Source organism: Bactrocera tryoni, chromosome 5 (genome assembly GCF_016617805.1).
Source record: "Bactrocera tryoni isolate S06 chromosome 5, CSIRO_BtryS06_freeze2, whole genome shotgun sequence".
Lineage (NCBI taxonomy): Eukaryota > Metazoa > Arthropoda > Insecta > Diptera > Tephritidae > Bactrocera > Bactrocera tryoni.
The window spans coordinates 60,191,617-60,206,659 of NC_052503.1; the positions used below are offsets into that span (position 1 = coordinate 60,191,617).

The 15,043-nt window shown below is 36.4% G+C and overlaps 1 protein-coding gene across 2 annotated transcripts in view; it reads right to left on the reverse strand.

The window, feature by feature from the left end:
* The window catches only part of LOC120776470 (IQ motif and SEC7 domain-containing protein 3), a 177,401-nt gene that overhangs the window by 99,681 nt on the left and 62,677 nt on the right, over window positions 1-15,043 (reverse strand). Inside the window, exon 1 of one of the 2 annotated variants that reach the window (XM_040107143.1) lies at window positions 10,888-11,051. The exons of the other annotated variant lie outside the window; for it this stretch is intronic. Coding sequence (XP_039963077.1) covers window positions 10,888-10,913 — 26 coding nt within the window. The 5' untranslated portion in view covers window positions 10,914-11,051. Of the gene's footprint in view, window positions 1-10,887; window positions 11,052-15,043 lie in introns of those variants that run through there. 2 annotated transcript variants of the gene reach the window in all.

The window sequence follows — 15,043 nt, forward strand, 5'->3', positions numbered from 1 at the left end:
TTGCTTTTTTAGGGAAAATACTGTTGAATTTGGGCTCTGCACCAGGGAAATCAACCGTTGAAAAGAGATTTGCTAAGTTGGAAAGAGGCGAAATGAGCACCGAGGACAATGAAGGCAGTGGACGCCCTAAAGAGGCGAAAGCTCTGTGCAAAGTAGGTGCCACGCAAGTTCATAATCTAACAAAAATAACGAATTACTGACTCTAAGGAGTGTTAGAGTGCTCTTTAATCGTAATAAAACCGAATTTTTGCGTCGGTGTATGACAATAGAAATACGGTTCCATCATTTCACACTGGAGTCTAATCGACAGACATTATAATGGACTGCACATGATGAACCGGTTTAAATATTCCTCGCTAGAGAGCTCCGATAATAAACGCGTCCGATCGTTGTTATAGGGAGAACCGCGGTCTTCGACGCGCTATTTATGGCAAGCTCCCGCAAACGCTACGTCCTGCAATTTTTAAATCTGTAATATCTTCGAAAATATTCATTTAAATCAAATGCTGTACAGGGCCATATAGACCTATATTAAATCAACAATGTATTTAAAGTATTTAATTGGATAACGATTAATACTGTATTGGTAAAAATCGCTTAAAAAATAAGCTATTATTTGTCGTAAAAAGTAAACCACAAAAAATATTATTGGATATCCATAAGAGATAGACATACTACTGTGCCCAAAAAATAAGGTTGAATTTAAACTGCGCGCGTCGAAGGATTTGGAGAATTTTTTTTTTAGGTTGATAGTACTGTCAGTCACATTTATGTCAAATTTCATGTCAAAATATTCATTAGTGTTTGAGATACGTGTCGTTTTGTGAGCTGCTAAAAGTGAATTTTTCGTTTTTTTTGCGATGTCAAAATTTGTTGAGCAATGAATTTGCATTAAATTTTGTTTACGGAATCAATTTTCTGCTGCGGACACGTTGAGGATGGTGCAGAAAGCCTTTGGTGATGAGACTATGTCTAAAAAAAATGTTTACAAGTTGTATAGTGAGTTCCAAGCCGACCGTGAACGTGTCGAAGACGAAGAGCGTCCAGGGCGACCATCAACTTCAACCGACGAAGCTCACGTTCAACAAATCAAAGATTTGGTGTTGAAAAACCGTCGATTAATAACTAGAGACCTTGCTGATGAAGTTGGCATATCGAAAGGCTCAGCCAATACCATTTTGAAGGATGTTTTGGACCTCAAGCGCGTCAAATCTCGACTGGTACTGAAAACATTGAATTTTTTGGAAAAAAAGGCGTCGCGTTGAAGTGTGTGAAACGATGCTTTCCGACTACCAGGGTGTCATGAAACGCATTATGACTGGCGATGAGACTTGGATCTATGCTTACGACCCCGAAACAACCGATCAATCGAGCGAATATCGTGCCAAAAGAGAGCCGAGACCAAAAAAATCGCGCCAAAGTCGCTCAAAAATCAAGGTCATGTTGACTGTTTTCTTCGATTATCGTGGTGTTGTGCATTATGAATTCCTTCCAACCGGTCAAACAGTCAACAAGGAATATTAATTGAACGTTATGCGTCGTTTGCGTAACGCTATCCCCCTAAAAAGGCCGGAATTGTGGAAAGACAATTCTTGGTTTTTACACCACGATAATGCACCATTCCATACTGCCCTCGTAATTCGTGCTCATTACGCCAAAAACTCAACCCATATAGTTCCGCAACCACCGTATTCACCGGATCTGGCGCCGTGGACACCGTTTTTATACGATAGAGGAGATTCAAGCCGCAGCGAAGACGGAACTGAAGGCCATCCCGGAAAGTGACTACAACCAGTGTTTCGAAGATTGGAAAATTCGTTGGCATAACTCCATTGCATCGGGAAGGGATTACTTTGAAGGGGATGAAATTGATTTGGAAGAATAAATAAAGAATTTTCAAAATAAATACAATGTCACCTTAGTATACCATCACGGAGTTTTCTGTAGACCTTTTCAATGGGTACAATACTTAGTACATTGTTTTGATAAATATCGTAGAGTTCAGCCTGCGTTTGCAATGTTAACGGGAAAAAATTAATTATTTACGACATCACATTAGAAAACTCAAAAATAACAGTATTATTCAAATGATTCTTACAAACATGATTTTTTAACAAATGCTCATTATTTCAAATATAATTTTTGTATTTATGAAATGTATTGAATTTTAACATAAAGAACTAAATCCTATCCTATGTCCTGACCGTGGTTCATCTTTGAAAGGTCTTAACATAGCCTACAAAACGAGGTTATGAGCGCTTTATACATAGCCACGAAATTCAAAAGACAAAAAGGCGGAAGGGAGATATTTTTCAAAGTAATATATAGATGTGAGGTTTTTTATTGTATATTTTTTTTTTGAAGAAATGAAGTATTCAAAATAATATTTTTTCATTTAGTTAAAAAATTCAAAAGGAAGAAAAACAACATATTCTATAAAATAGTCAATATTCACCCGTAATATCTGTTAAACGGTTAGGAAAAAACTAGATCATTAAATTTCTTACAAACTATATGAAACGGGATATGGTTCGAAAAAACAGGTCTCTCTCACCCAATTTGACAGGGTGCCAAGCGAAAACAGAACATTTGTTTTTTGACCCACCCTAGGAAGTATAGTACAGATGCGTGTTGAGTAAATCTACAGTTTTTACGACATTTAAGTTTTAAGAGGACCATTCACAGGAACGTGCCGGTTTTGATCATCATGGAAGAAGTACGGTCCAATGACCAAACCGTAATTTATTCGGGATGCAATGGTGTCTCGTACGAATGTACTTTCACACTAATAAAGAATTTCATTGATATCCTAAAACGTTTTTGATTTATTTAAAGAAACGTTTGACTTTTATTAAAAAACGAAAGTTAAGCAACAGAAAATTTTTTTCGAAAAATACTCTCGAAAAAGTATTGAGTATTGCTCTCTCTTCAAGCCCATGCTGATAATAGGTGTTGACTACTGCAACAAGTCATATATCTTATAAAGAGAGCGTATTAGGTAGCACAGTGTCACATAAATAATTATTTTTTTTATGAAAAAGTTTTCACTAGATTTCAACTACTTAAAATTACATTTTTGTAACTGCCAAATAATTAGAGAATGGGAAAACCCAACTTCATTGCAGACTGATGAAAATCATTATATGCACATTTTCAACATTATTTTATAGTATGTCCAATATTATACGTTAACTAAATTCAACAAGAAACTTGTAATTCGTATATAGTCCTTAGGATTATTTTGAACCGATATTATTCAGTTTTGGCATTACGACATAACATTACCAAAAAGTATACTACTATGAGCAAAATTTTAAACTTCTTAATTTAATCCTCAAAATCTATGTCGCCCCCTTAAAGTAATGACAATGGTTGAAACTTTGGCGAACACTTCACGAAGAATCAATGCAATATGCGACGGTGTACTATCGTGGTACAAAAACCAAGAGTTGTCGGCCCATAATTCCGGCCTCTTTTTATGAATAGCTCTTGTGACACGATGCATTGTTCTGATGAAAAATGATTTTTTTCTTCTGCAAACCGGGTCTTTTTTCACGAATTTTCTCCTTCAACTGGTCCATAAGGTAGCAATAATATTCAGAATTAATTGTTTTACCAGTTTGCAAGTAATCCACAAACAAAATTTCTCTCACATCTCAAAAAACGGATGCCATAACCTTCTTGGCAGATTTCCGGACACGAGCTCGTTTCGAATCCGAACATCCAAGTTCACACCACTCTTTAGCCTCTTGTTTTGATTCAGGATCTTGGTGATAGAACCAAGTCTCATCCATAGGGATGAATCGATGCACAAAATCCACTTTATCGTTTTTAAAACACTCCAAATGTTGCTAAGACAGTCGCATTCGAATGTGGTTTTGTTCCATTGTTAGCGAATGCGCACCCATTGTGCACAAAGCTTTCTAAAACCCAAAATTTCACTTAAAATATGGTTCACACTGCCTAATCAGATGTGTAGAGCCGCTACTAAATCTCTCTCAGTCAATCGACGATCTTCCAAAACCATATCCTGTATTTTGGCTATGATTTCTGGTGTTGATGCGTCCTTCAGGTGGATCGTCTTCAAGACTTGTACGACCACGTTTAAAACCAGCAACCCATCTTTTCACTGTTCTAATTGTAGGTGAACAATCATTATACACTTTTAACGCGAATTTCTTTTAGTGTTACACCTTCCAAAAATAAAAATATTAAATTTTTTTCATTGTAAAAAAATACTGTGACACGGCGACACTAAACGGCTTGTAAGCAAAGAATGAATTGACAGATTGAAATGAAACACGTTCACATGAAGAGTGTACCAACAAAACAAATAAATTTAAGCTAGTAGCAACGCCTTCTCTTATCGAACGACAAAATTTATTGAAGAACCTGATGGTATTCTTGCTTGACAGTTTGACTTCGTCTAACCTTTACCACGATATTCGGCTGGCTGAACATCTGTTTCCGAGTCATAAGCATAGATCTAAGACTCATCGCAAATGTTTCAATAATGTTTCAGTGCTAATCGTCGATTCTCAAGTACTAATTCCTTTATTTTATTGACGTGTTGATCATCACCCTCTCGACCCTCTTTGATGAATAATTTTTACCAATCAAAAACACTTGTTCTTAACAAACAATTTTCACCGAAGTCCTCTTTCGACATTTTTAACGTTTCGGCACTAGAAATTGGATTCCGCACACAAAAATTTAATGTAACTTCTTTGTTGAAGAATTTCTTATTATTTATTGGCGTATCGAATAATTTCATCCGCCGAATGCACTTTATGTACTTCAGAAAGACAAGCGTATACTAAACACGAATGATTATTTCGATTTGACATTTATCACAGATGTCACTGACACTCATTCCAAACAAGAAAAGAAATATTTCGAGGGAAGTCTTACTATTTTTTGTTCTCAGTAGTATGATCTCTGAATTTTATTAAGAAACCTTCCAGGTTGACCAATATAATGTCAAGTAGATACTTCAAAATCCTTATATTAAGTATATGAGGTGTAGGTGATGTACTGCTTTGATGTAATCCATTTTAGACATAGGATATATTGTTATTAGAAAGAGAGTCTGTATGTGAAAAGTCAATTGGAAGTTCGAAAATCTTTATATGAAGTATATGGTTGTTAACGGAAGTATTGACCCGATTTTACCCGTTTTTGACACAATGGCATGCAGTCATAAAAATAATTTCTCCCCGAAGTTCAATATTAGACTTTACAGATTGACCGATATGTTCGGTAAAAATTAGCTATGTATATGGACTGTACAGCACATATTTGATGGTTAATTAACTTTATTGCGTGAAAGAATCAGGAATTTAAAAGATTGTTTCATGGTTGTCATCGCTTGCACGGATAGACAGACATCCGGATTTATATATTTATATAACTCCATATCTATCTCGATTTGTTTAAGGTTATATATGCAACCGTAAGTACCGTGAGTTTAAAAAACTAACACCGAATATAAGTATATTGTGTATACAATATTTATGCAGCTATGGTATATTCGTATAACAATGTTAAATAATTTTGAGCAAAGGAGTAAGTGTTCATATAGAGGTGTAATTAAACCTCTTATTTTCTCTGTTTATTTCCTTTCTTTCCATTAGTAATGCAAATGAGAGCCACAGCCAATTTCCTGAATCGATTGTGTGCGAACTGGAACAAAGAATTTGACTGAATTGCGGACAATGTCAAATAAATTTTCGAACGAGTGAAAGGTGAAAAGGGAAAATTCAATTGAAGTGAAGGTTGTTGATGTTGACTGAAAGAGCCAATGTACATGAACCTTGGCATTTTCACAAAATCGTTTGCCAGCAAAACAGAAACAAAATGTTAAAAAGTAGAGAAAGAAAAATAACAAAATAAATAACGAATAAATAAAAAAATACGTATGTGTGGAAATTGAAGAGAAAAAATAAATAAAGTAAAGGACGAGTGAATGATGGAAAACTTTATTATTCTCAGAATGTTCGACTACGATATGAGCCAATAGTTCAAGGCTACTTATTTAACTCGTTCGCACAAGCTTTTTCATGGTATGTTCGAATGCTAATGATGTTCTAAATAAAAAGGAGAGTCTATGTACATATGTATGTATGTATATAAAGGAGGTTCCAAAATTAACGCACGATTTATTTATTGTATGAAATTATCGAACTGCTGCCAAGCTTTTATGGTTTTAAAACAATATCCAATAATGAAAACACTATACAACAAGTGCAACTTCTCAACATCAACGACTTAAGTTAGTGATATGGTACTCGTTGAGAGTAACAGAAGTAGAATCAGGCCTCATCTCCTTGTTGTTTCGTAAAGGTACCAACTTAGAAAAAGAATGCGTAAATTGGAAAAGTCATTTAGATTAATGGTTTAGGGATCATAAGAAACCAAATACCTGACAACATATGTCGTTAAGAAGCCCAACGTGAAGGCCTAGTAACATAATAACTTTTTTGATTTTATAAATAGTGCGAAGTCGATGCATAACGAATTTTCTTATCTTAAATTGCTCCTTTTTTCGGAGGAGCCACCCCGCAGTGTTCTCTACTGCGAGAAGATGATTTTTAAGTCTAAACAATTTTTTACTTTCATTTTGGGTTAAATAATCTCTTGTTAGCAACCCTGAAAGAGTTTAAGCTGTAGATCCATCGGATACCTCTTGAGATTTTAAAAAAAGCATGTCCCTTTTCAGCTAATATCTAATTATTACACGGACGTTCATCATTTTCGGCGTGTTTTAAGAATACTTAGCTCCATTATTCTAACATACTAGTAGAATATATATATTTTTTCAAAGGTTGGACCAATAAGCAAGTACAAAAACATAATGGATCTATTAAAGGCCTAATAAAAAGTACATTGTAATTTTTTTAAGGACAATCAAAATTTTAGGACAATTAATACTTTGTGGGATGCCCATTATTAATTAGCAAAATGTGTGTTTGTGAAAAGATTCCAAGTTTTTTGATGTCAAGCTACCTCTTTTTTTTAATTTTTTGACCGATAATAAGAGTGCTAAATAACAACCCTGTTAAAATACCATTTTCTCTATATCCTCGCATAGTTATGGCAGTTTATCAAAATTATCAACATCCGGATTTTCAAAAATTTAAGAACCCTATATTTAACACGTTGGCTGCCAATGTATCACCGGTGATCACAGCAAAAAACTACTCCCAAGCAAAAAAATACATGTTGTGCTTTGAGTTACAACGGGATTTTTTTACCATGAATAAAAGTCATGCTCCCGACGCGTTCGAGAATGTTTTTTTGCTGTGATCACCGGTGAACACTTGCTGTTTTTTTTTTAACTGTTATTTATTTTTTTGCAACGTGTATCACCGGTGATCACATTGCGAAATGGAAATCAGTGTAAAGCTAGAGTTCATAGCAAACAGTTCAAGTATTCAGTGAGAAAGTGAAGTGAAGTTGTGAAGTTATGAATTCCGAGAAAATACGGGAGATGTTGGAATCAGCAGAAGATTCCAGTGATAGTGGACAAGATTTTAGTCCAGATGAAGAATCGTACATCCCAGATTCCAGCAGTGATACATCGAGTGATGACAGTTTCCTAGAAGACCAAGATGTGAGTTTTAGCAATATCGTAGATGAACATCAGACGGGAACTACGACAGAATGGGATTCGCCTGCCACCGGAGCGACTTTGAAAAATTTTGAGGGATGCATAAGTCTACCCTATGCTTCGCAACATGATGCCGGCTCGCCATTTGAGTATTATAGAAAGTTTTTGACCGATGATATCTTGGATATTATTGTTAAAGAGACAAATAGAAATGCTAATTATCAAATATGTGGGATTAGTACTCGCAGCAGCAGCAGGATAAATAAGTGGAAGGATACGAATCGTAAGGAGATCATGGAGTTTCTTGCCATAGTCATGTATATGGGTATGGTAAAATACCCTTCAATGGAGGACTATTGGAAAGCAACTACCTTGTTCAAAAATCCATTCGTCCCACACGTTATGGCTCGTAACCGGTTCCAGATCTTGATAAAATGTATTCACTTTGCAGATAACGCTCAGTTGTCTGAAACAGTGTCTAAAACTTTTAAAGTTGACAAACTCTTGCAGGAATCAATTGTAACCTTTAAACGAAATAAACCAGCTGGAAAAAACCTTGTTATTGATGAAAGTATGATACCTTTCCGTGGTCGTTTACGATTTCGGCAATACCTTCCTGGCAAAGCACATAAGTATGGCATCAAGGTGTTCAAATTGGCAGATACAAAAGGTTACATATATAATTTGAAACTCTATACTGGAAAATCAGATACAACCACGGGGCTTTCTCTTGCAACGAATATTTGCCTTCAACTGATGGAAGGTTATTTTGGAGAGAACCGTACACTTACGGTCGACAATTATTATACTTCTATCGAATTAGGCAATGCTCTCTTAAATAGAAAAACGCATCTACAGGGAACTCTAAGAAAAAACCGGAGAGGCTTACCTAAATTGCCTAGGTCGCTGAAAAGAGGGGATAATGTTACTTTCGAAAGATCTGGAATCGTAGTCGGGTACTGGAGGGATAAAAGAGAAGTTCGTTTCTTATCCACTGTAAACAACGGATCACTTGTACCTTCAGGTAAAAAGAATAGACTCGGCCAAGATGTTTTAAAACCGAATGTAATAATGGAGTACAACAAATGCAAACAAGGTTTGTTGAGAGCTTTAAAAATCTGTTTATTTAAATACGAAAATATTTATTCCCACTTTAGGAATTGATTTGTCTGATCAAATGGCTAGTTACTTTAGTCCTCTCCGTAAAACTATTCGCTGGTTTCATAGAGTTGCTTTTGATATTCTTTTAAATACGGCGATTGTAAATGCATATATTTTGTATAACGAAAGTAATTCCAATATGAAAATATCTGACTTTCGGCAAAATATAATTCTAAATTTAAGTGGAAGAGATAGCGCTTCAATTTCGCGAACACCTCCTCAAGGCAAGCACATTTCGACGACATCAGTGGAAGTAACAAAGGACGGAAGGCGAAAGAGATATCGCTGCGGAGGCAGCTATTCTGAACTGAAGACTGCAACCTCTTCGTCAGCTGCAAGGAAGAAGGCCAAACTTGCATCCACATACTGCGGACAATGTCCTCGGTCTCCATTCTTATGCCTCAATCATTTTCAGCAAATACATTGAATTTATATAATTTTTTTGTTTACAGGAATGAATTGCAGTTTCCTATTTATAATTGAGTATTATTTTTTTAAGTTGTGTTTTACTATGAAATTAAATATTTTTTCTTTTAAAATTAACTTACGTCTTTCTTAAAACTCCTTCCGTTAAGGCCCCAGCCCCTAAATTCTAGAGGCCTAGGCGTGTATCACTGGTGATACATTGGCAGCCAACGTGTTAAGTTAATATACACAAAATCCATTCTTCATAAACAAACTAACAACAAACTAACAAAATAATTATAGGGCATCCAATCACGGCTCAATCGAGCTAGACACACACCGGACGTTAATAGAAAGGCACGGAGACAGTTCTAAAACGGCACAAGCGTGCCAAAACATACATATGTATTTAATTTTGAGGGGATTTCCGTAGCTCTCCAACAAATTGTAAATAAATACATATGTATATGAAACCATTTGCAACATATAAAGACACTTTAGCGGCAAAGCAACTGACAAGCAGCTTAAAGGCAGAAATCTGTTTCCGACATACATACATACATATGTATATAAGAGTTCATGTCGTTTGTTTTTGTTGTTGCGTTGTTGTTGGCAAGAGGATGTCCGTGAGAAGGCGGGCGCTCAACAAAACGTGGTTGTCAAGCAGCCAAACGAATGACCCACCGACCGACCGATAGAGTGGTAAAGCGACAGAACGCGGCGGTCTACCCTCAGCTGAGCTTAACTCTGTTCGGCACACCAACATAGTGAAGGCTATATTTTATCGATTTTTGTATTAGATTGGATAATAGGGCCTCTGGTGGAGAAAAAATGACAGAAACAGCGTGTTTTTTTTACTATTATTGTTTTTATTATATGGTTATATCATCTTGTTGAAAATAGGCAAAATGAAGAGGCGGAATGAAAGCATATCAAAAATATATATTATATACAAACAGTTCTCCGAAAGGTCGTTGTAAAAATAAATATGTGCTCAATGTGGAGGTGAGGAGTACGGCGCCAACGTCACGTTATATTAAATAAATATGTGCTTAATGGGGAGGTGAGGAGTACGGCGCCAACGTCGCGTGTAGGCGATTGACTATTATATATGAATGACAATTTAAGCTACAGAAAATGTGGTGACTTCTTTTACTACAGATAGTGTTAGCTATAATGATTTCTAAGAAAAACTTTTGGAAATTTTACAAAATCCATTTAAATTAACCGCTGAAACACACATAAGTAAAAATTGAGCTGTTAGTACCGAGTGACTTTTTTTTTAAATGGAAATAAAGTGTGAGCCCGTCTTTGTTGAGAAGTCAGCCCAGATGGTTTAAGCTAACCTAACATACTCGGTCTGTTGTGAGCTTGAGAGTAAGGACAAATTTTCTTTTCCACTGGGAACAAGCTTTGCTATTTTCTGAACTCATGGAGAGTCTTCGATTAAACTTTCATACATACTTAGACACAGCAACACAGTTAACCTCTACAGCTGACAGAACGTACATACATAAGTATATGTACATATGTATTTTGTAAACCAAAAAGTATTCACAAACACATTAAAACGTCAGTTTAGTAACCCTAACCTCATTTCAGTGCCCACCACCGTATATGACTCAAAACAGCAAAATAAGCTATAATTTTCTTACAAAACGGCGTAGGCGAAATCTATCAATTTGTTGTTTAAAAAGGATAACAACACTTACCAGTAAATGTCATTCGAGGTAAGCATGTTGTTGCCGGCTATAACAGTTACAGCGCTACTACGAGCTAAGTGATTGATGAACGATTTTTAGTTGTATAAAGGAGTTTATAAGGATTTGCGAATTTTTCCGATTTTTTCGTGTGTTATGTTTTACGCGAAAGTAGTATATGATTATAAAAAATTATAGGCATATGTATATACTAATGTTTGTATGTATGTAAAAGCGACGATTTTTATTGGAGATTAAATTGTATAAATTATAATATACTTTGTATATACTTATATTATTGATTAAATATTAATATATGGTATATATGTATGTATATATGTACATGTATATGCGAATATCAATCAGTCAATGTTGCGCCCAATTTTGTTGTAGAATATGGCCTGTATTATGTAGCGAGTATATTACAGTTATGTTAATGTTATTGAAACGATTGAAATCGGGTATGCACACCAACACTGCACTACACATATGTATGTAAGTATGTGTGTATATCTAGGGTTGCAAATATGCTTGTTTGTATGTATGTAAGGCGCAGTTTTGAAACTTTTGCGGATTTGGACTGGGTTTCGTAATGTTTGATGATGTACAACGGACGGCTTTTGGTTGTTTTTGTTTTCCAATTTCAGCTTTTCATATTGTTATTTTTTAATGGTTGATGTTTTTGTAGTTTGTATCACTTTTGTTCTTGTTTTTTATTTTAATTTTTTTTTTTTTTTTAGTTTTAGCTCTTTTTATATGTATATTTTTGTTCTTGTTTTTATTGTTTTAATGGCTTAGTCAGTGTTTGCACATTTCGCACAGCTTGTAGAAATCAGTTTACAACGTTGTTGTTGGTATGTAAAAGTGGTTGTTTGGTTGGGCGGGGTTGTTAGTTAGTATTTAACGGATTTACGCATAAATATTTCGTTTTTCTGCAAATTTGCTATTTTGAAATTTTTTTCTCGCAACACACACACACTCACGCTTACATCATTGGGGCCCAACGCTGCGTTGTTTAAACTATTATATATGTATGTACATGTGTATGTATGTATATAGTCGTGTGTGTATATTTTTGTATGTATTTCGCTAGTTCTTTCACCGTATACATACACAGCGATGACTGGCTGGTTGTCTATTCAAAACGCAGACAGCAAGTCTGGAAAAGTTGTTTTATTCGACACTTTCCTGCTAAGCCACGAGCTTATTTGCAAAAAAAAACACTGCCACCGCAACAGAAAATATAGCCGCGTCACTAATTTTAGCACAAACTTTTGCCCTGTTTCGCACTTAAGTGCAAGAAATAAGATGATTTTTACAAAAATTATCTCTCAAACGTGTAAAATATCAAAAATACTTCATACAGTTTGTTCGTGGTGGTCGACATGTTCTACCGAAAATTATAGACTAACTGGAAAATACCGAGCGGTGAGCAAAGTATGCGGCAAAATACACAAAACACATAAGGGTTCGTTTGACGGTGCCACACAGTGCCTTCAGTGTTGCAGTAATAACAATCTAAGCGTTGTTGTTATTGTTCGCTTGCGGCCCTCTTCAAAATTTTCCAACAGCGGATATGCGACAACGACCAGAGTAAAGCGAATGCTCGTCACTCGCTCGCACAAAAACACAAACGAATAGACAGCCGGCGCTAAGGGTTGTTTTGCAACACACAACGCAGGGTTGATATGAGGTGAGCGCATTTATAGTTATGAGCACCACCACCACCGTGTTAGTCCGAAAGTCATCAGCAGCAGAATTGACAAGAGCAAATGAGGGCGAGCATATGCTGTAGAATACGTGCATTATTGGTAATTATGGAATTATATTTTATTACAAAGGTTGTTGGAATTAAATTTCGAAATCTGTAATATAAAAGTGTGCACAAGGTATTAATAAAGGTGTTAGTTATAGCATACTTTTATTGCATTCCAAACAGTGGAGAAAGAAGAGCCACATTTGCTGAGCGCAGAGGCATTATAAAAATTAATGCTCTTTTTCTCTTTCCTTCTCGCTCTCATCACTTGCCGCTCACACATCGCTCTCCAAATTGGAAGGGTTGAATTTCATTATTTAATTTAAATTGCAGTAATATTTAATAAAATTAAAATATTAAAATTGCGCGAGTTCAATGTCACAGCAATTGTAAAATATGAAGTCTCGAAAATTTGAATTATGTGGATGCAAAAAATGCTGATGAATCTGCTACTTATAACGGCATTGCCAACGCGAAACAGAATTTCGCCTTTTTCTTGTTTTGTTTTCCCTTGTAGGTGGGAAAATCAAGATGAATGAAGGTAGGAAGGAAACTTAGTTAAAAAGGGCGGAACTGAGATACAGGAAGTGACGAAATGAAAACACTTGTAAATATTGCAATTCTGTGGTGTACGCTACGAATGGGCGTTTACCGCTACGATGATTTAATAACAGGATTTTTGTTTTGTACTAGGTTAAAAATAAGCTAAATTTAAGAAAAGAGGAAATAAGAGTTAAACTAAACGGAGAAGATAGAGAAGTATAGGATACACTCCCAAGTTATTTCAATTTCTGACCTGTGCAGTCCTTGAATATGTCTAAAATAATTATTAAAAGCATTTAATTAAAGCCAGGGTTCAGGTAGAGATGTATGTTAAATACTTTTGAAAGTTGTATCGAGGTTAGGAGGGAGAAATATCTCGAGATATCGATTATTACTAAATTCCGTAAGATATATTGTACTAAAACACGCCAATAACAGGGAACAAATCATCTTGAGGGTATGTATGTAGATACGAAACATTTTGATATCATTGATAAGTATATTAGACAGTCTTATATACCAGATGTACATATTTTCAGTAAAATTAACTGGAACTAAATATATTGATTAAATAACGGGTCCTTAAAATTATGAATCGATATCATTTATTTTTAACACAAAATCATATAATCAATTGGGAATCTTATCCTCCATGTCCTTCTTTTATCTAACTCTCTCTTTCCCAGCTGACTCTTTATGCTTCTAACAGTATAGGGTTAACTGGAAAAATGCAAAGTGAGGAAAAGTCCCTGATCGTCTGGGCGTGGCCAGAAATGATTATTATACATATGGCTCAAGCAGCTCACGACTTTCGGTCTTTGATCAAGTATCCTCTGGGTAGCCTAAGAACATCCGTTTAAAGACGAGCTAATATGAGAAGGCGAAATATCCCCTCCGCAGGGTTGTGCGCTGGGTTTGAGACCCGCCACGTAAAAAACCTACCCAATGAAAAAGAACCATGACGACCATGAAAAACGAATTAAGGACTACGATTTGAGAGCATGGACCTGGAATGTTCGGTCCCTTAATAGGGAAGGTGCCGCTGCCCAGCTGGTTGATGTTCTCGTTAAAGTGAAGGCTGACATCACCGCCGTCCACGAAATACGACGGACGGGACAAGGCCTGAGACGAGTAGGTCCTTGTGGCATTTACTACAGTGGTCGTATAAAAGACCGCAAATTTGGTGTGGGATTCGTAGTTGGACAGAGACTCCGTCGCCGAGTACTGTCATTCGCCACAGTGGATGAACGTGTAGCCACAATTCGCATCATAGCAAAGTTCTTCAACATATGGCTGATTTGCGCCCACGCCCCGACGGCAGAGAAGGACGATGTGATCAAAAAGATGTCTTCTATGAGCGCTTGGAGCGCACCTATAAGAGCTGCCCCGCCACGATATCAAAGTGGTGCTTGACGACTTTAACGCCAGGGTGGGCAAAGAAGGTATCTTTGGCACTACGGTCGGTAAATTCATCCTCCACGTTGAAACATCCCCAAATGGGTTGAGGCTGATCGGAAGACACGTCTTCAGTGTCTCGGACCACTATCTTGTTGCAGCCAAGATTCGCACCCGCCTCTGTGCAGGAATAACTACACGTCAACACACACAAGGAAGGTTCGACGTCGAGAAGCTGCAATCACAACCGACAGCCGAACGATTTTCTACTCGACTTACACTCCTGCTCTCTGAGAGCACTCGTTAACGGTAAAAGGGAACAGTGGGACGGTATTTCAAACTCCTTACGTACAGCTGCAACCGAAACCATTGGTTTTCGGAAAATGCAAAAGAACAGCGTACAAGGAGTGCGGAGAGAGAAAACAGACCGCCTACCTCGTAACGTTACGATCGACCACAACACGTGCGGTATCG